General features: G+C 40.6%; 1 protein-coding gene across 20 annotated transcripts in view; it reads right to left on the bottom strand.

The window, feature by feature from the left end:
* Positions 1-15,136: 15,136 nt before the first annotated feature.
* Positions 15,137-22,430, bottom strand: part of LOC123940120 (LIM domain containing preferred translocation partner in lipoma) — a 660,801-nt gene continuing 653,507 nt past the window's right edge. For all 20 annotated transcript variants that reach the window (XM_046002569.1, XM_046002568.1, XM_046002572.1 and 17 more), the window contains one exon: positions 15,137-21,632. In XM_046002569.1, coding sequence (XP_045858525.1) covers positions 21,504-21,632 — 129 coding nt within the window. In that variant the 3' untranslated portion in view covers positions 15,137-21,503. The remainder of the gene's footprint in view (positions 21,633-22,430) is intronic.

Raw genomic sequence — 22,430 nt, forward strand, 5'->3', positions numbered from 1 at the left:
GGTCAGTAGGACTGTGATTAGCCCAGCTGTGTCTGCTAGCTGGCAATCACGAAGTCAGGATTCTATCCTCCCAGAGACTGGCAGACAAAAGCCCTATCCTTTCTGATGATTACATTTCAAAGTAGTGGCTTTCAGTTCCTTGAAATCTTCCAGGAATATCTTTCCTGGGCTGTAGGAGAAATGTGTGTGTGTGTCCCTCAAAGGGACAGAGGACGGACTTGTAATTGTAAGCTTTTTAAAGTCAATGTTCTAAGAAAGAGGGGTCAGAGGCCTATTGTCAGGGTTGGTCAGGGCCCAGTGCAGGCCTTTGGATGGAGTCCTGTTGTATTTCTCAGTGGGTGCCAGACAAGAAAAGGAAGGGGTGTTCTAATCACAAGGAAGGGACTACAAAAGCATGGAGAAATGAGAAGGCATGGTTAGTTTAGAAATGTTCTTTGGTTTAATGGCGGGTATGTTGGGAGGAAGGAGTGGAAGTAGGTAAGTCTGAAAAGGTAACTTATAGAGTCTGAAGGGTCATGCCAAGGAGTTTGTGTTGTATCCTGGGGCAATGAAGAGATTATCAAGATTACAGGTGAGTGATATGGCCCATTTGTAGCTTGGAGATAAGCTGGCCATCATGGAGGATGGTTTAGAGGGACGGTGAGGTGATAGGTTCAGAAAGACTGAAACATGGAGAAAAGTGGGGACTCTGAAATGATTTCCTAAAGGAATGAAAGCCTGGACTGTGACAGGGCAGACAAAGTGAGGGCGATGGCTTTAAGAGGATGGGGCAGGAATGGGAAGATATTAGATGAATAAATGAGAGGGTGCTTTTGGGACCAAATTGAGGTTTGGCTTCTGCATGACTCAAAGGACATGGCAGACTTTGCTGACATGACCGTGGTGTGTTTGTTTCTTCCTTCTTCCTATTTACCGGACTCATGCCCTTGATAAGAGAGTTGAAAGGAAGACCCTCTCACCTGAATTCAGGAATCGTGTTTGGGACGCTTCACGCAGAATTCTCTACCATTGTTACTTTTATCTCATCATAAGAAAGTAATGAATATTTTACGTATTTCCTGAGCATTCAAGGCAGAAAGAGGTGAAATGCTTTGGTTTGAACATGAATCTAAGGTGGAGTTGAAAGAAGACCAGTTTAATTCCACTGGATAATCATTCAGTTAGGATCTGCGATGTGCCAGGCTGTGCTAGATATTTTGGGAACCCCTAAATTAGTAAGACTTATCCCTTCTCAGAAAAAAAAAAAAAACAAAAACACAACAAAACCTCAAAAAACAAAAAAACAACCCATAGTTGTTTGGGTATGCAGGTATAGACACAACTGAGGGAGGGTGGTAGGCTAGTTTGCACTGTAAAGCGAACTTGGAAGAGGGACTAGTGAGTTTCAATAAAGAAGGTAGTGGAGACTTGATGGTAGAAGTCTTTGTAGGAGATGTCAGGGGAAGTATGGGAAGGGAAGTATCCTGTAATTGCATGGCCCACACTGAGAGCTTTGCTCTAGGTTCCATTTTCCATTCATCCTCATCTACATTTAACTAAAGAAGTGGGTTCTAGGATTTTGTGTAAAAAGTGCTGAGAGGAGACTTTCCTTAGCCCCTTTCCAAAGGTAGCCTTAATCTCAGATGCATTGGTCACTAAGGATGTAGTAAGCACTTGACTCTGTACTGGAGTAGAAAGGGGAGTTACCAGGGAGCACTTCTTCCCTTCCTTTAACGGTTGTATTATGAACTGTAAGACACACAGAGAGCACATGGTATAATGTATCATGACGAGTGTCAGTGAACCCACAAGCCAACTACAGAAATCTAGTATTAATAACACCACTGAAGTTCCCCTATGTCTTTCACCAATCACATCTTCCTCCTTTTATTTTGTTCCCCAGTATATATATAAGAATATGGCTATAGAGATCCTTAGCATGATTAGTTTTGCTTAATTTTTTGATAAATGATAAAAATATATTTTATATATATTTTATATATATATATTACCATTTTTTCTAATATTATATTTTTGAGAACTGACCATTTCAAGTTACTCAGCCTAGAGCACACTCACTAATGTTCAGTTATGCACTGTCCCATTGCAGGAATGTGCTATGATTTACCGACCAATTAGCCTCAGATGGACTTTGTGTTATCTTTAGCTTTTCTCCTTAATAAACCATACTGCTCTTTGTATCTTCGTACTTGCCTCTGGGGTATGTGGGCAAAAGTGGAGTTGTTGGTTGTAGGATTTGTACATCTTAATCTTTATTAGATAATGCTAAATTGCTTTCCTTTTTTTTTTTTTTAGATTTTATTTATTTATTTGAGAGAGACACAGAGAGAGAGAGTATAAGCAGGGGGCAGGAGCAGAGAGAGAGGGAGAGACAGGCTTCCCCACCGAGTAGGGAGCCTGATGTGTGGCACCCAGGATCCTGAGATCATGACCTAAGCCAAAGGCAGATGCTTAACCGACTAAGTCACCCAGGGGCCCACTAAATTGCTTTCCAATGTGATTTTAACAACTTCTACTCCTACCAGTATTGCATATAAATAACCATTACTCCACATTATCTCCAATACTTGACATTATCAGACTTTTAGATTTTTGCTGATCTGGTTAATATAAAATGGTAACTCATATTGGTTTTAATTCGCATTTCTCTAATGACTAACTTAAATGTTCTTTCATAAGTCAACTAAGCCGTGTATGTTTCCCCTTCCATGAAATAGCTGTTCTTGTGCCCATTTTTCTATTACTTCTCTTTTTCTTAGGAATTCTTTGTAGATTCTGGATAGTAGTAACCCTTTGTTTCATGTCTGGCAAATAGTTTTTCTCACCTTGAATCTGGTAGGAATCTTTTGATTAACATTTCTTAATTTTAGTGGGGTCTAAATTATAAGTTCTTTGTAGTTTTAATGTTTGTTTTTTTTATTTTGCTCAAGAAATCCTTTGTAACCTAAAAGTCATAAAGAGTTTTTAATAGGTCTTAAAATTTTGTCTGCATGAGGTAGGCATGGGATGTTATTTTTTAACCCACATGAAAAACCAATTATCTCAGCATCTACCCTTTCTACAGTGATTTGCAGTATCATCCATGTCCCATAGTATGTAAAGCATAAATAGATGGTTTTGTTTTAGGATTCTCAACGTGGTCCAATTGTATATTTGTTGTTTTATACAAATAGTACACCGCCTTAATGACCACAGCTTTATGTAAGGTTTTATCTGATAAACAAAATTATCCTTGTTCTTCAAAAAAGTCTTGGGTATTTTAGAGCTTGCCTTTCCTGTGAAATTTTATAATCAGCTTATCAAAGTCAACAGAAAAATTTGGTGGGATTTAGATTAGAATTCCATTAAATCTATGGATCGATTTAAGGAGAATTTATATATATATATACATTTTTTTTTTAAGATTTTATTTATTTATTTGACAGAGATCACAAGTAGGCAGAGAGGGGGAAGCAGGCTCCCTGCTGAGCAGAGAGCCCCCCCGATGCAGGGCTCCATCCCAGGAGCCTGGGATCATGACCTGAGCCGAAGGCAGAGGCTTAATCCACTGAGCAACCCAGGTGCCCCGAGAATTTATATTTTTATGATATATTCCTATCTTTGAGTACAGTCTATCTTTCCACTTCTTTAGATCTACTTTAATGTCTTTCAGTAAAGTTTTATGATTTCCTCTATTAAGGTCTTCTACATTTAAAAAGATATTCTTAGGTACTTTACATTTTTTGTTAATATTTTATATGGTTTATTCAAAATACATTATCAAACTTTTTGTGGTTGTGGCATGGAAATAAAATGCATTTTTTGTATATTAACATGATAGCTAGCAAACTTGTTAAACTTTTGGAGCCAATTATTTGCCCATTTTGGTTTTCCAATTTCTTATAGTTACATCATCTATGATTGGTGACGGTTTGGTTTCTTACATTCCATTTTTTTATAAATTTCATTTAGGTTTCTAGTATAACTGTACTGACTAGAGTCCTCAGTACAAAACTGAATAGAAGTGGTGATAGCAGGTATCTTTCTCTTATTTATAATTTAGAATAATCACTTCTAATGTCTCACTATCTGGGATAGCTTTTGCATAGATAGTCTTTACTCAGTTAAGGAATTTCTATTCCTAGTTTGCTAAGGGTTTTTTTTTTAATTGTATTTTTATTTTATTACATCCTTTTTCTGCATCTATTAAGATATGTTCATAAGATTTTTCTATTTTGTTCTGTGCATGTGGCAAAAGATATAATAAATTATATTCTAGTGTTCCACTGTCCTCATATTCCTAGGACACACCTGACTTTTGGAGGTTAAACTCTATGTCTGCCATTTTCTTTGCTCATCCCTCTTCGTGTCACTGATATTCCTCCTTGGTTTATTTTCTTTTAGAATTTCTCTAATTAGGGTCTATGGACATGGAACCCTCTGCATTTTCATTTATTTCTAATATCTTTATTTTTTCATAGAAATGGAAATTATAGATAGAGCACTTGTCCCACTTTCTTCCACATTATTGAAGTCATCAGTATGATAGCATTGGACTCAAGATCCAGCCTTGACATTAAATTGTTTTGTGACCTTAGGTAAATCCCTTCATGTCTCTGGGACTTGGTGTTCTCTCATGAGAGTAAAAGCGCTCTAAGAGGACTTCATGCTCTCATAGTCTGTGAGTAGGACAAACGGATGTATGCGTTGCTAGCGTTAGAATACAGAGAGTGGAAGGGGGTCAAAGAACAGAAAGTGAGTAATAGAAAAACAGGGAAAGGGAAGACAAGATTACATGTTTATGATTGTTTACAATTTTCTGGGAAGAAATTATGAACGCCCTGAGTCCCAGTGACTTGTCTATTATTTGCTTATTCAAAAACAGCTTGTGTACGGCACCTTTAAAAATGGTGGCCTCCGCATCGGGCTCTCTGCTCAGCAGGGAGCCTGCTTCCCTCTCTCTCTCCCTGCCTGCCTCTCTGCCTACTCGTGGTCTCTCTCTGTCAAATAAATAAATAAAATCTTTAAAAAAAAAAAAAAATGCTGGCCTCTTGGGGCGCCGAGGTGTCTCAGTTGATACAGTGTCTGACTCTTGGTTTCGGCTCAGGTCATGGTCTCTCAGGGTCTTGAAATCAAGCTCTGTGTCAGGCTCTGCACTCAGGGGGGAGTCTGCTTGAGAAAGAGTCTCTCCCCCTCTGCCCCCGCACCCCCAACTCCTGATCCCTCTTCTTATCACCCTGCACTCTCTCTCTTTCTCAAATAAATAATAAATAAATCTAAAAAAAAAAAATAGGTGGCCTCTGAGTGCAGCCTTTCTGTATCTACGTTCTCAGATTCTACCAGCATTGGTAGGCTGACACGTGATGCTGGAGAGATGAAATCCAAGGCCAGAATGGGAAAGACAGAGATACTCTTTTCTGAATTTTATGGAGGACTTTCATGTACCCTCTAGTTTCAGTCACTCCTGTGGCGTAGTGGACAAACCAGTGGATGGGGTGTCGGGGTACTGGGTTCCCCTGTAGGCCTGTTACTTAAAAAAAAATGAAAAAAAAAAAAGCTTTTAGTGAACAGTCACAATGGGTTATTAACTTTATGTCTTGCATTCTTGTCTGTAAAATGAAGGTAAAAATAATTCCAGATCAGTGCATAAACAATGAATGCTGGAACACTGAAAAGAAATAAAATAAAATGGAAAAAAAATGATACAATGAACAGTGAAAGTTTTCAAAATGCTAAATTACTCTCTCAAGTGTCTGAGTCTTTCTTTTGTCTCCCCAAATGCCTCCATATCTATCAGCTCTAGTAGACTATAGAAGTCTTGAAAGCAGGATCTGCCTGATGCATACCCATTCCTTCAGGATGCCTAGTACAGGGCAGATTCTCAGTGTCTGAGAAGTCCACACAGTACGGATGAAGAAGTGTAAAAAAGTCGGCCGGTATTGGTGGTGGAGACCTCCCATCCCCACATCCAGAGACCCATTTGGGGGTTGGATCCAGCTTTAAAGGCAAAAAATCCTTTACTTGTAAGGTTAAGACACAGAGTGGTCAAGTAATTTTAGAACACATCCAACCTTAAGATCTTCTGTGCTGTTAGTGGAGGAGAGTGGGTGCCTTCATACTCTTGTTGGCATCGTATTTGCTCTGAGAGGCATTCCCTTCTCAGAAGACCATCTGGAAAGCAAATGATATAAAAAATGAATCACAGTAAAAGGGGTCAGAAGAAAGGAAACCAGGATTATCCAACTCAAAAAGAATTCCACACAAAGACAAGTATATGTAATAAGAAGTTTATTGGATTTCTAAATATAATAAAGGAGTTGCAGATCTTTTACAGAAAAAAAAGGAATATCATTTTTGTATTTATTCTTATAGAGCATGGGAAAAACATAATTCAGAGGGAAAAAAGAAGGTAAATAGAAATGTTTTAATATAATTGAATAATACATAAATACAAAGAAAATACCCAAATCACTTGCTTATAACAGGTTTTATTCTTATTTTCATAAGGAATCATGTAGGTTATTTTGGATAAGTCAGTGATGGTTCACGATGTAGTGGAGAAATGTGATTTGCTAAGAATAAAATAAGAAAGAGGAACCTATATTTCAGGAATATCATGGCTCTGTCAGTACCACATATGTGAAAAAAGGCATATTCCCTATATGGGTTCGTGTGGCTTTCCCTAAATCAGGGAATGTTATTCTGACTGGCAGCTGATCGTGGTGGGGCTATGCTTGTACTCAGTGGGACATTCTTGCTCTTGGTGGAGAGAAAACCTGGCCTCTACCTGTCTCCCCCTTCTCCTTTACCATTTAACATTTACACAAATCTCTCTCTCTCTCACAGTCATGGTCATCAGGTTGAAACCTGGAGCAGAACCCTGTTGTCTCTTTCCCCACCCATCTTGTTCCCAAGGAGAAAACCCCCGCATCCCAATACTTCTTCTGACACCACACAGAGATTCTTCAACTCTTATCTAGCACTGACATCTGATGCTCTAAAAAATAGAAAATGACTAGTGTTGAAATGGGATAAGGTAAAAACAGAAAACGAACGTCAACAGGAAGAGTAGACATTTTTAGTGAAGAGTATCACTCTTTCTCCAGGGAGCCAACTGGTCTCATAAAACGATGACAGCTAACGCAGGGTGGTCCACACTCGAGATTATGCAACAGTAATCTGTTCCAGCCTCATCCCTGGTGTATGTAGGGGGGCTCCTTATATGGAAGGCCGAATGGTGGCTGACTGCAGTGCCATGGAAACCATCTCCTATAGCTCATCCCTCTCCACTTCCTTTTGGTGAAAAGTGGGTGGGGCAGGAGATAACTTTGTGACCAAGACAACGTCAAGAGCTTCCTTGGAGAGAGGCTAACTGGAGGCATCTCTCTTTCCCAAAGGAGAGGCGTATTCAAATGAACATGGAGCCAAATGACTTAGAAGGAAAGAGAGCGACTTGGCAAGTATAATTTGCCAGCTGGTTGAGTCAGACGACACATTGAGAAAGATCTTTTTTGGAAGCACGTCCTCTCTTCAACCCTTTTTCCTAAAATCATGCACGGTCTACCTCGTCCTATTTCCCCGGACCCTCTCCTGTGCCACACCTGGAGACAAGTCCCTCATTCCGGGCCGTGCCGCTGTCCCATCAGCAGCATCTATGCCTGCGATGCCCACGACAGAACTACGGAAACAAAAGCCACTCGATAACATATGCTACTATTTTTAGGAGTCAAAGTAAAGATGCTCTAAGGATCTGGCAAGGACATTTGGCCCCCTGAGCCTCCAATCCTCACAGCCAAGACTTTTCTTTCATTTTCTCTGATGTTAGCCTGAGAGATAAGGGGGGGGGGTGGAATGGGCTGACAGGCGAAACCCACCAATGCTTAGTTTATAAAACACACATATGACACATATCCTAATACAGATCCTGGCTCTATTAATTCTCCTTAACGGAACATTTCAGTTCCGTCCAGCATCGAGTCCCCTGGAGCAGACTACAGGAAGCCTTAGCGGTGTGCCACCATCCAGTCAGATATAAATACCAAGTGTCTGTATCAGCAAGGAATGCTCAGGGAATGTGTTTGCAGCCTGTTTCACGGTGCCACTCGAGAAGGGATATTGGAAATGAGTGACTTTCTTCCATTTGGCAAGCGTTCCTCATCTTAGCACCTACTCCTTTAGATGGTATGTTTTTGAAGGCTGCACAGTATGACTCTGGGTACCGTGTGTACATACATATGTAGGAATAACGTTTATGTTTCTCAGAATAGGCACTTTTTGAAGGCAGTAAATCTAAAAGTAAAGTTAATAGAGCCTATATTTAGTGCTCATCTTCTCACTTTGCTGATGTGTATGCTGAACAGAAGATCACAGATTTGAGTCAGTCTCGCAAAGAGGCCGGAGTCGGCAAATGGCTATATTCAGAGCTGGGGAAGTCTTGCCAACTCAACTGTAGCTGTTAAAAAGGCAGACTTGGAGAAGGTGCAATCGTTTTTCTCAAAGGTGACGGCACAGAAGGAGAAAAGCCTGTGACAAAGCCATGAAATAAAAGCTCGTGTGTGCAGCTCAGAAAAATTACTATCCTCGGGCTCCGCATCTCCATGTCACGTCTCCTTCGTGGCACAGATTTGCTACTCAGAAAGTTCTTTCCCTTCCTTTTTTTTTTTTTTTTTGTGTCTTATAATTGCACATATTCCCAGTAGAGAAAGAGCCCCAAATCTGCGAAACAAATGATAAACGTGGAGTTTAAAAGACAAAACAAAACAAAAACAAAATAGTTGGCTGCACAGATAGCCCAGAAGAAGTTAATGCTACATCCAGCTGTGAAAATGCAGCATCTAAGTTTAAATTTTCACTTAAGGCACATTCAATCACAGGATAATTTTATTCACACTAACGGATCAGACAATCAAGTGTCATCTTTAATTCTGTTTGCTCTTTGATGGGTTTCCTGAAAAAGAACAAGGACAGAATTCAGATTTTTAGGGGGGAAATAGATTCTGACTTTGTTTACTAGGGAAAGAATTCTTGGATCATTTGCTTATCAGCTTTCCCAAGAGAATAAACGGGGAGTAAGAGGAAGTAAGTCTTTTAAACGTGATTCTGCAACTACTTCACTATACACACTGGTGATAAGATTCAGTTTCCAGGGTCCTAAATCTCTCTCATCAAGGATACGTCTCAATTCTGACATTGCAGTGGGGTGAGGAGACCCGCACGGTGTCTACCAATTTCAATGTGCTACCTAGGGAGAGAGGTCTAAGGCACTCTGGCTCATTCTGGCAATCTCTACCTGATGCATTGATGTGCTTGGCATTCATCGAAAAACAAAGCAGGGGTACCTGGGTGGCTCAGTGGGTTAAGCCTCTGCCTTCGGCTCAGGTCATGATCTCAGGGTTCTGGGATCAAGCCCCGCGTCGGGCTCTCTCATCAGCGGAGAGCCTGCTTCCCCCTGTCTCTCTGACTACTTGTGATCTCTCTCTCTCTCTCTCTGTAGCAAATGTCTTAAAAAAAAAAAAAGAAAAGAAAAACAAAGCAGAAGGGTTAGTAAAATGCAAACATTGCCTAAATATCGACTTGCCTTTTACTATTTGAAATGAAAATCAGGCCATTTCTATTGTTGGCATTAAACTGATCAAAATCCCGTTTCCTCTGAAGTCTGAGTTTGAAGGAATGAACCCCGTTGGCAGACACATCAACAACCTGGCTATGTTCTTCTCCTACTTCTGGCTTATGGTTCCTAAGTGATCATCAGCTGTCACTCACAGAGAAAATGAGACGAGAAGGTATTGGACTTTTTCCCCTTTTTATAATTAAGTCTCTTAAGAAAGGAAAGAAAGGAGACATGCATCCAAGAAAAACCAGCTTCTCCCCTTTTTACATTTTCTAAAGCAGTTCAGAAATGGCGTTAAATAATTTGGTGAGGAAAAACATCCAGACTTAATATCTACTCCCTCATGGTGGAGTAAATGGAGTCAGGAGAGGAAGTGTGATTCTCTCCTCTTGGCACAGAGGAAGAGGCTTTACTCTTTTCCCCACACATAGAAATGTAAAGAGAGAATCAGGCAGGAGAGATAAACACTTTGGTTTCCACCCCCACCTCAAATTGCTTTGGCGTATTTTAAGAGATAAATGGATCCATACAAAATTTAAAGAGCTTTCTCTTTTCCTTCTTGGCAGCCACAAAAATGGGTCAGGTCTAGGAATTATTAATTTCCTGGCCTGAAAAACCCAAGTGTTTTAAAATAAGATTTCTTTTTTGAAGGCTCGGCTTTCTTGGAAGACGTCTGTATGTGCATATGCGTGAGACTGTGTGCACGCACGTGCACGGGTGTGTGTTTTAAAGACAACGCAATTGTGTTTTCCCTACATATGGAGGACGGCATCATGTAGAATGGAGGAAGGAAAAGTTTTATTCATAATTTTCTTTACATTATGTGAAGGGAAATCAGGGTTTGTGACTCCGTTTCTTTTTTTAAAGGGCTGCTTCTCCATCTTCACTACCTCACGGTCCTTTTCTTCCTGCTAAGGAGATGTCACAGGCTCCACCTGGGGGAGTTTCTACCTGGGTGGAGTTACCTAGATAATTCTGGAGAGTTCTCAAAATTCTTCTTCTAGTCACCTACTCCCAGGTGGGGGTACTCCGTCTCTCCTACAAGAACTGCTCCCCATGGCTTCAGCCAGAGTATATCTCAAGCCTTACAGGAAAACGCGGCACCTCTCCAGGCTTGGAACATTGCCATTTCCGCCAAGGGTACTACCCCGCCGGCCCCACTGGCCCGTCCTGTGTGTTCCAGGTGTGAAGTGTGGAAAGGGGTGAGAGGCCGTCTGCGACTTCACATGGCCTTCATTAATCCCAGGGACTAAGCAGAGGGAGGCTGAGAGCAGCCTGATGGATGGTAGACTCTAGGGAGGGAAAAGCCTAGAAAGCTTTTTAGATGAGATCATTTTACAGGTTTCCTACAGGAGATTTAACTCAGACGAAGAGAGAATACCTTGCCATCGGTTCACAGATTTTAACTGGAAGCCAAACAACTATAATGAGAAATGGGAGAAAAGGGAAGCCCAAGGGCACGCCTCAAAAGGCGCGTCTTCCCAGAGAACGCAGCTCAGGAGAAGGAATGTGGAGTTGTTGGCCTGCCACGTAGGGCAGCTTCTAGAGTATCACGGAGGCTTCCAAGTGAGCATCCGGGAACAACGCAGTACCAAACCCCCGGAGTAAGCAAACACGAATCCCCAAACCATACCGGCCTGGGCAGCCCTGTCTCTCCAATGGCAAACATCGAAGGCAGAGCTGCATTCAGTCCTGCAGCCTCTGTTCCCAGACAGTTCAAGGTAATTGTGGGGGGGGGGGGGGGGGGGACCTGGTGCAGTGACAGACGCCTGGGCCTCAGTAACCGTGAACCCAGAGGAAGAATCCTCCGCATTGTTTCCCTCCAGGAGTCTCTGTCTCTGAGGGGCGTAAATCGTAGCCCATGGGAGAGAGACCTGTCTTGGGGACCCAGTCACCTCTGCCCTCCACTGCATTTGAAATGACATGAATGTGGTTGGTAGGCTGCACCTCATGGCTGCAGAGCTTTCCCCTCTGTGGAAGGCGAACCAGCGGCCTCTGGGGAGATTTGCTGCAGTGTGTTCCAGCGCCACCGCTGTTCTCGCCGTGGCCTTCCCCGACCGCCACCGTCACAGCGCCGGTCTGACAGAATACCCGGTCGGTCCCTGCCGGATGACACGGATGACGCGTGCAGGCGCTCAGCGATTGCAGGCCCTGCAGCGCACACGTGGCTTTGCCTCCTGAGGTCTAGCATGGGTGAGGAGAACAGCCCTGGATGTCTTTGCACGGGGGGCACGTTAGTCTGGGCAAAGCATATACTGTGCTTGGAGGTATTCCGTGCCCCCAGAGTGGCGGCTGGAGAGAGACTGGACTTGCACGACCTGGCTGCGTCCCCAGATCTGCCACTTACCAGCTGCATCGCTTCTGGCAAGTCACTTAACAATTCCGAGTCTCAGCTCTCTCTTCTAGGATAGGGCTATTAATAACCTTCCTCCCAGGGCTGTTTCATGTGTGAAAGCGGTTTGTAAGCTCTCTTAGGAATTATTATTTTAGAGCTCAGAAAGCCACCCCCAGGTCCTGCCCAGGAGACTGGTGACAGGTTCTGCCAATAGGGTCCTCTAATTCTAACCTGGAGAGGAACAGGATGACAGTCCATGGTAACCCAGGGCACCGCTGAAAGAATGTATACATTTCTACCTAAGACTGTAACATCCTGTCAGCCTGTCCCCCAAGAACCATTTCCTCTAACAAAGAACAATTAGACAAAAGTAGAGTTTCAACAGAACCACTATCTTTTGCATTTGACTTCTTCCTTTTTAGAACTGGAGATCATGCATGGACGTTTTTCAACCCCTTAAGGTCCATTATCATCAGGCCAGGTAACTGGAGGGCACTGTTCATGGGCGGGGCACTGGGGGGACGGCATAAGCTATGTATGTTCCAACTGTCAGAACCATTTGTCTTTTGAGTAAGAAAATAAAGACAACAACAAAAAAGTTGTCAACTCTAAAACCTGAACCTCAGAGAAGCCTTCAGACTCTTTTTAAGGCTCTTTAAAGGTTTTTTAATCTTTAGCTAAAAATCAAAGTTTTTTTTTTTTTTTTAAAGTAATGTGTTGCCAAAATGAAAACAAATATATTTGGAAGGAAAATGAAGGGAGGAACAACATTTTATCATGCACTAAAGATGAGTTTTGTGTGGCATTCAGGCAAGCATAATCTTCAAACTCGGCTCTGCTTCAGAGTCAGGGGGAGTCTGGAACAAAGTCTGATGGAAGAAATGGAAGACCCAAGAAGTTACGGACGTGTTGATGCAGGTGACGCGTACGTGGAGTCTGGATTACCACTTACAGCAGTGAATCAGTAAAAGGGAATTTTAACACCAAGTGAAATTGATGACAGCAGGGTCTTTTCCAATTGTTGACCTAATGTAACAGGAAAACAAGGCTGTCTTGCTCCTTCTCTTGCAGGTGTTCAAAAGACACGTGTGTTTGCTCCAAGAGTAGAATATCTATGCTATAAAGCTTCTTGTTCATACTGTATGTGCTGGATTGTATTGCGGCGGCTCATTCTATCTTCCAATTATAAAGATACAAGATAGAAAACAGCAACTGAATTAGCCTTCCTCCATGCCTTTTACCTTCCCATTGACCCTGAATATCTGGAAATTTTTTTCTCCTGTTAAGGAAATTCCAGAATCTTTAATACTTAAAGTATAGGGTCTTTTCTGAAGACAGTTTTGCTTTTCTAGTGTTTCTAGTACCTTAAATATTCTTCAACTTCATCAAGTCAATGAATCAGTTCAATATTTCTTACCACATTTCACTCCTCCATGAAGCCCTAGTGATGCCGCTGGGAAGAGGTACCCTTCTCAGTGCCATCTTCTGAGTCCCTGTTGAGCCTGTTTGATCTTACTGCAGCTGGACTGAATCAAAGTTACTTAGGGGCTGATTCTCTTACACCTATTGTTAAATTAAGATGAATAAGGATGAGGAGGTTAGAAAGACAAAAGTAAAGAGAAATACAGACTCCTAAGGAGAGATCCTAACTGATCATGCAGGGAAGCTGCTCACTTGGTCTAAAGTGCAGCATCTCTTGGTACAAATATTTGAGCACAGGGAAACGGAAGTGAATCTCGAAACCAAGTAAATATTTAGGTCAAACCCCTATAAAGTAACCAGAACTCTTTTTGCATATTCAGTATGGGAACATGGACCAAAAAAAAAAAAAAAAAGTGTTATTACTGGGAAGACAGAAACAAAGGGAGCGGGCTACAGAGACTTTATGAACATTAACCAAGAAGTGAGAATCTCTCAGATGGCATAGGGGTTAGCTTGCTTCTTGTTTTCAGAATGACTTTGATTTTGGCTACATCAAAAATAGTATAGGAAACAATGTCAAAGGTCTGTTTTATACACATGGAATATCTAGGGTTATCTGCCTTCAACTCTCCTGAGTCTTGGTCCTTGGTGGAAATTTCCACGTTGACTACCAGTTTCCTTTGGGTGACTTCACTTCCATTTACTTTCAATCCCCAAAGAAAGTGTTTCTACCTAGGCTGACCCAAGGTGATTATTAAGTTTCATCGAGCAGCATGAAATAAAATTAAAAGCTATTTGTCCAAGTGTTCAAAGGAGAAGCAAAAGGGTGACCGGATTTGACACCATGTCAATAAATGGCAAACAGTTCAAAGAGTTCATGATAACTGATCTCGAAGTAAAGATTTAGACATTAGCCTTGTTTTGTGAAGCCCTGGAGACAAACTTCTATGCAGCAAGAGGAAGAACTTTTGCAGAAAAGAGTTGCCCTGATAGTAGAATGGGCTGCTGTGAACAGTACTACATACTGGCCAGGTCTAAGATATGGGATGGTGACTTGCTAGCAAAATAACAGAGGAGATTCAGGTCCTCAAAGAGCCCCTGATCCTATGTTTGTTTGGAACGCCACCGACAGATGTCTGGGGTCAGCTAGAACCCTCTACACTAGTATATAATACAAGACGACATAGCGAGACCTGTCTCATTCTTGGTGAACCATTCTACTTCTGGGGCTGAGAGTGAACTAGAAGCTACATTCAATGCCAAGTTGACTGCATCCATTGGGCGGGTTGTTCAATAAGGCTGCTGTTTGGATCAGTGAGTTAAATGCCTATCAGAGTTAGATGAATAAGTTTTCTTTTGCCCCTAAGTGGATGAGTAGCTTGGAAAATTTAAAAAGGCATATTGTAAGGAAAGACTAATGCAAGTATCTTAAATTATACAAAGGAATTATCGATAGGTTTTCTCTTCTCTCTAGTATACATAACCTTTTGCGTGTAGAATATAAGTTTTTGTTTATAACTAAGGCTGGAGATAGAGACATGTATTAGTGTGGTTAGAGACTGTGATAAACTAAGTCATAATCAGAAATAAACAGCCAAGCTTTTAGTAATTTTTTTGTGATTTCAAGGGGGGAAATGTTTATGAATTTAATAAAAATGCATCTTCCATACGACTTTTCACAAAAGAAACCACATGCATGTTGGATAACCAAAATAGTGTCTACAACTTCTTGCACAAGAGGCAGGAAAGTAAAACAGGTCGAGGAAGAAGTGTCCTTTAAAGGAAAATAAGCCATTTTATATTTCCTTTTATTTTTTTAACGTTAGTAAGATAAAGTTAGTTTTCTGTGTTTGCAACTCAAAAAGAGAACAACGAGTACAAGTCAGTTACAGTTTGGCTGTTCAGGGACCACATTACGGAGAGTGGATGATCGGATTTCAACAAGAGAACAACAGATCTAAACTCCTACTTACTATCATCATGAGGTAAGTATTGGAAAGGGAAAAGCACTGCATGTGTGAAAGCAGGAACTTCTAACCTTCAGAGATGCTTAGGTACAGTGCGGTGTGCCCAAGAGTGTGTCAGACTATATATCACCACCTTTTAGGCCGAGAACGAGCTGTGCCCCTGTCTTGGAGGGGGCGAAAGGACACGTGTTATAAATTTCTGCAGTAGCTACAATCGTGTCATGGGGCCTAGCAGCTGCTCTTGTTTCATTTTCTTCCGACAAGGGAAAAATATATGGTTATCCATGGTGATTTTTAAATACCTCATAAACTTAGAAATATAAATATTTAATTTGTTTAAACAACTACAATTGTTGATGCCTGAAACCCCTCTGGAAGTTCTCAGAGTCACACTTTATAAGAGCTCTCCATCACTTTAGTTGCAGATGGTCCCTTTTCTTAAATCCCTCCTTCGTGTCCCGAATTCCACTCTTCTTGGAGACAGGTTAAAACAAACAAACAAACAAAAAACAAAACCCCACAAAACTCTGCTTCTGTATCAAAACAACAAACCCACTGAGACTTGGCAAATTCACTTACGTATTGAATTAAACATGTATTACGTATGTTTTACTTTCCCCACATGTGACCCTCTGAAAAGGGAAAAATCAATGTCATTCCCGTGAAAACTTGCAGAAAGTGGAATTGAGAGCAGAAACCAAAGGTAAAAATATATCCCTAGAAACAGAAGCTTTTTCCAAACAGATTTAAAAAAACGGACACAGAGGGCATACTTTTATCAATATTAGCCGGAGTTCAAAAGAATCTCAAAGCTGAATTTTCACAAAATGTTTTACTGACAGACCCAGACTTGATCTTCTCAGGTTGCTTGTTTGGCTTTTTATAAACATACCACAGGCCTGTGAACTGTGCTCTAAGAAGAACTCTGGAGCTGACCTACCCCCTGTAAAATACTGTGCTTCAACTATTGGGATTTAATATTATGCTCATAGGCAAAATGCTGATATGTGTAAAAATTCTGTAAAGATAATAGTTTTTCTTTGCCACAAGGAAAATTACCAAGTTTCATTAGGAATAAAATAACATGCCACACCACTTAAAAATATGGTTTTTTTTGGCCAAAATACTTTGCATTTTTTAAAAAATTCCTAACCTAGTCTTAGAAAGATCACTTTGCGTATAGCTGAGAAAAGTAGGACAGTCATAAATGAATTTGCCAAGAACACTATGATCTGAGTCCCTGATGAAAAGTCATTAAAATCAACCTGAAAGACTCTATTATCTCATCTTGCTTTATGAATAAACACAATCTGGAAAATATTTTAAAGGAAGGATTTTTTAAAGGAAGGATTTATGGATGCCATGCATATTTGATGGTAGCCTTCTTCCCTTCCTATGGTTGTATATCTGTAAAGATATAATTTACCTATGAAAAGTCCAAGCACAATAATATTAACAGGTAGGATGAAAAGCAGGACAGAATGTAAGAAAGGAAGGCAGGAAAGAAAAAAGGAGGTGGGAGAGAAAAAGGCAAGGAAGGAGAGAAGAATTCTCACCAAACCATGGAGCTTTAATCAGATAATTTTTTAAAGGTTTGAAATAATACGTAATATGCTACACAGACAACAGCCTCTTGAGAAGAATCTCATTCTACATATCTGTCATGTAAATAACAACCTGATATGTCCACGGTTGTACCATAATAATAACTCAGACCTCAACCTGTTTTGTCCACTAGTAAATTAAGACAACAGACAAACCAAAAAGCTATGACAATTCCTAAACATGGATATGCTGAGTGGGTGGTAAAGACACAAATGGAAATCTGTCTTCCTTATCTGACTACAACCAGAGAAAGACCAAAAACAATTACTAACAACATCCAACATCACCTCCTGGCATAAAAGTGTTTTCTTAATTCGGGAATCCACAAGGTCCTTCCAAGAGACAAGGAGAAAAGAAACATTATTAGAATCCATTAAGATAAAGAGTTTATACTTCTCTGGATTTTGTTTTCCTGTCCGATGAGTGTACTTGGAAATCTGGGAGATGATTACTAACATTACGGATGCTCCGGTGAATATTCGTAGTGCCGTAGAGACTCTGAAACTAAGGCACACATACATGTTGCTCTCGGACTGTCTCCCACGGAAGTGCCCCGAGAGAGCGATCTCAAGAAAGGGACTTCAGGCACATTTTGTGGAGGTATATCTTTTTCAGCCTACTGGCTTCCTACAGATGGCTAAAGCAGGGTATGGAACATGCTGTCATATTTCATTCATAACACACATGTACTGTAGCTCCAGGCAACAGATGGACAATCACTTGTTTAAACTACAAATGTGAAATACTAAGGTAGCATGGCAATATTTCTAGAAATGTCTATGAGAAAAAGAAGCCTTTCCAAGCCAAGAGGAGTGGTGAGAGGCTGGGAGGTCACATCAGTGTTTCCCTGATCTCCCTAGCAGCTGCCATAATTTCCCCGACACCCTTCAAAACGTGATGATGGAGGGATCAGGGGGCAGCCGACACAGATTTGACAAGAGAAGCCCAAACCATATCAAACAGAAATAACACTGTTATCCCCGGCTGGTTCACATTAATAGGATTTTTACTAACTAGGAAAACTGTTGGAAGTTGTGTTTTCAGAGACCTGTCTATATTCAATAAATCCTTTACTACAGCCCTCTTGTCAAAGTGCTCTCTGTCTTCCTCTGAACCCAAATAAAAACACTTGTTTAAATGTAGTTAGAATTTTATAGACTTTAAACATCACCACAAACAATTTTTCAGAATCTTGTGTGGCGAGGAAACAATGATAGTGTTGATAACTTGGCTGCATTGGTCAGCAGACAGCCAATGAAGTAATCTTGATCAGAGAACTTGCCCCTACAGAAACAGTTTAGCAATGACAGGGAAAAAAAAACCCACATCTTTGAGCTGCAGAGATGTCCAGCATCTCAAAGCCTCGATGCCTTACGCTGGGACACATGACTTAGTTGTGAGTTTCAAATGCAATTTTGATTGCAAATGAGACTCCATGTTGACTCAGTGTGAGCTAGGGATCCAGACATTAAAGAAATTTGATTTTGGAATGGTGTGCAGAGCCCATGACATAGTGGGTTTCTTTTTTCCTTTTCCATGTCTCTCATCACACAGAATTACCAAATATTTGCGTTCTTGACAATTTTTTAAAAGCCCGTATAGTTTAACAAACTTTCTCTTATATACTTTGATTTTTCTATTATTTATGAATTTAAATAACAATCAAGACTCTATACCAAAAGACAAAATAATTACAATTGTTCAGGTAATAATGATCTTTCTGTCTCTGTTATAGGCAAAACTTTACGTAACTAAAACACTAAAGAGTGATTTGGCATTAGTTTAAACCAAAGGATTAATAGAAAAGACAAGAAAGCAATATAAATCATATACTTAAGAAATCCTGGAACAAAATAACGTAGGATCCTTTCCTTACTATATCTTGTGAAAGAAAAGAAATCTGATTCTAAATATTTCTGCATATGTGTGTGCACATTCATTATTACAAAAGTATAATAAGTCTATATTAAAAAGAGATTTACTTTAAAACTCTTTGGTAAAGATACTCTGAGGTTATGTGATAAAAATGTACTATAAAGACTGAAAGCCACCAGTATTCTGGCAATGCCACAGTGATGGGTCTGTGACAGCATTTTCTTATAACTCTCTCTCTATTTAAAATGTTTTGGCTTGTAAACATTTAGTTACACAAGGACTTAAATGTAACAAACAAGTAGAATGTTATTGCATTTTTAGGGTATAAATATTTCATACATTTTCCTCTTTTGGCAAAATTCATAATAATGTGACGGCGCTTCAAGAGATAAAATCCATCCCTCAATAAATTGGGCTTTTGGCCTAAACACAATTTCCCCCAAGTATTTCATAGAAAACAAATTGAAGAGGCGATTCAAGCAAATTACATTATCTCTCCAATTGTCTAATAGTTAGTGCTTTTTGAGGTCATCAGCAAGTCTGATCTTGAACGTGGAGGATGGAAATTCAGAGATACAGTCACTATAGTATCTTCAAATTCACACGCTGCCCAAAATGAATCCCATTGTGTTTCCCATTAAGAAAAATATAAGGCCAATGATAAGAGTAGCAAAGTAAGGAAAGGCAAAGTTTTCCGAGAAAACTTTGCAAAGTCCCAACTTTGGTGGTCTCTTTGGATGACCAAGGCAAAAGAGCCACACATGAACTTAGATGAGCTAATGACCATAGGCGTAAGAATTTCTTATTGAAAAAAAAAAAAGAAAGAAAGAAAGAAAACTGAACAATCATTCCTACTAAAGTAAAATTGATGTCATTGGAATTCCTGAGGCGTGGGTATAATTCAAAACAGGCACAAATACTTTTTCATTTCTGTTTTGAGTGTTAAAATTAGAATTCAAATAAAAGTCAGACAAGAAAATCAACTTTATCACTTAATTATGAAAAAGGTATTTGTGGACTCAGGAAAGGGTGAGTAAGGGAATGTTAACTATATTTGTTATATTTGATTTCTTAAACTCGGTGTTATGTATACAGGGATTTATTATATTATTATTTATATTTTGTGTATACTTAAAATACTTCATAATTTAAAAGTATATATTTGTGGAAGATTTGAAGAAACGTTTAAGAAATCTCAATCCAAAATACTCGATTAGTTTACAAAATGGCAACCTGCCGTTACAAAGATGGGCGTCTCTCTTTAAAAGAAACAAGTTAGAACCCAAAAGAAGGGTTCTGTAGTTGGCAAGCAAGCATTTCAATGCCCAGTAAGAGTATGAATAAAGATTCTAGGCAGAGACTCTGCATATTTTTAGCTCAGAAAGGCAGTTTTTTTTGTTTTTCAGCGATTGTCTTTGAAAAGTGTGGTGGCATAAATGTCACATCCATGATATGAACACGTCTCCCGTGATATGCAATTTGAGTTGCAGCGGGATTATGGGAGTGATGAAACTGTGGTTTCACCATTTTTTCAAGCTTTCCTGTCTTTTGAAAGTAAACTAAACAAAACTCCGCAATTTTATTTTGTGTCTCTGATTTGCAGCTGTCAGGCAAAAGGACCCGGGCCTGGGGCGGGGTGGGGGTGGGGGTGGGCGCGGAGGAAGAATAGGAACAGTTCTTTATGACTGTGTCCCCCATAGAAAACTCAACTTTGGTAGTTGTGTTTGGATATTATTTAAAAAAAAAAAAACAAACCAAACAACAACAAAAAACAACATGGCAATATTTCTGAGATGAAAAGCGGGACAGTCCGGTAAATGTAATGTTCCAGAGAAAACAAAGTTTGTCTGAATTATGAGGTCTAGGTAGCACGGAAAAGGGAAATCTTAAGATGGTATGGTGGGATAATAATAAGCTTTTCAAAATATCCCCCAAATGTTTTTTCCCCCTGCATATCCCACTTGTAATTCCTTTAGAAAAAAAAGTGAACTTTGGATCTCTCTCACCAATAACTGTTTTCAAATGAGCCCTGACCACTGGTCACTACAGATTTTGAATTTCCAATCCAATTTGGTTGCAAATTAAATTTGGGCTTATTTTAACCTATGTAATTTACAGCTTAAATTCTTTGTAGCTGAACATTAACATGGCACACTATTTTTCCCCCCCAAGGGGCATGACCGGTTTAGAGCAACAGAAAGATGTCCTTTTCAATACACAGAAAAAGAGTGGCTATCCTTCCTGTTCACAGGCCACGTGGAACTGACAGGACGGACCCTTCAAGCCTAAAAGCACCTGGGAGTTGGCCCGGCTCACCCAGGAAAAACTGCATGACAGCAAATACCACACTAAAAAAAGCCATTCAACCAGATGAAAAGTGAGACAAACATAGGGATTAAAAGTTACAGGAATGCAGAAGTGAATGGGATGGAGTATAATCCGTGCAAAAATGTGGAAGTCCTTGGGAACAAAGGCCCATCAAGGTCCTACATGATTAAATGTGAAATGTGTATTTGGTGAGAACGTAAAAAAAAAAACAAAAAAAAAACCTCATCATCTATGTGCTTCTAAGGAAAGGTTAATATTAGAGGAAGAACGGAGACCATCCCACGGCTTGATTGCCTTTCCTGTATTTTCCCATTTCTTATCTTTGTCTTGTGCTTCCTTCTTCTCAGCGCCCCCAACTAAGCAGCTCAGCAGACGACTGTATTTAGAGGTCAGTGCTGGCCTTGGCGGTGAGCACCCTGATGCGGGCAGAGTTGCAGGTCTTACAGAGGATGTGTCCATCCAGAGGGTAGCAGCCTTGGTTGTCTCCTTCGGACAGGAGACCGCCACAGTCCTGGAAAAATGGAAAGGATGTCAGTAAAACTGGAAACTAGGAACGTGAGGACTACATTCCTTAGCTTTCCATTCGACGCCTCCATAATGCAGTCCTCTTCGTGTACCACCGGACCCCTCCAGTCCTTCCCCAGGATACAACATACCATCTGGAACGAGGCCGAATGAGAGATTGGGGGCATAAACACAAAAAGGGTAAAACGAACCCCACCTCCCACTGCCTCAGGTTATGTCACAGGAAATGCAAGTTCAAGAAGAGGAGAACCCAAGGGTCTGGGACCTCAAGGAGTAATTTTGTTCTCTCATCCAGGCAACAAAAAGAGCAAGAATAAGGGTGCCTGGGTGGCTCAGTGGTTGAAGCCTCTGCCTTCGGCTCAGGTCATGATCTCAGGGTCCTGGGGTCGAGCCCCGAATCAGGCTCTCTGCTCAGCAGGGAGCCTGCTTCCTCCTCTCTCTCTGCCTGCCTCTCTGCCTACTTGTGATCTTTGTCTGTCAAATAAATAAATAAAATCTTAAAAAAAAAAAAAAAAGAGCAAGAACAAGTGAAAATAAAAAAAGAGGAGATTCCTAACTGCTAAGTCATCTTAACCCTTTATCACGAGTCTTGGGATCTCTCCAAAGGATACACAGGTGCAGGGACAGAATTCCTGGGCCGTTTCTGGGCAGAAGCAGGTCTGGAGAGGACCTCCTTCCAAGCAGAAGGGCCAGCCCTAGGCTCGGCATCCTGACTCCAACTGTAGCGAGAAAACAAAACCCTGAAGTGTGCTGGGAGTACTGGTTTGCTGCACGTTCTGAGGGA

This window comes from Meles meles, chromosome 4, assembly GCF_922984935.1.
Source record: "Meles meles chromosome 4, mMelMel3.1 paternal haplotype, whole genome shotgun sequence".
NCBI classification, from domain to species: Eukaryota; Metazoa; Chordata; class Mammalia; order Carnivora; family Mustelidae; genus Meles; species Meles meles.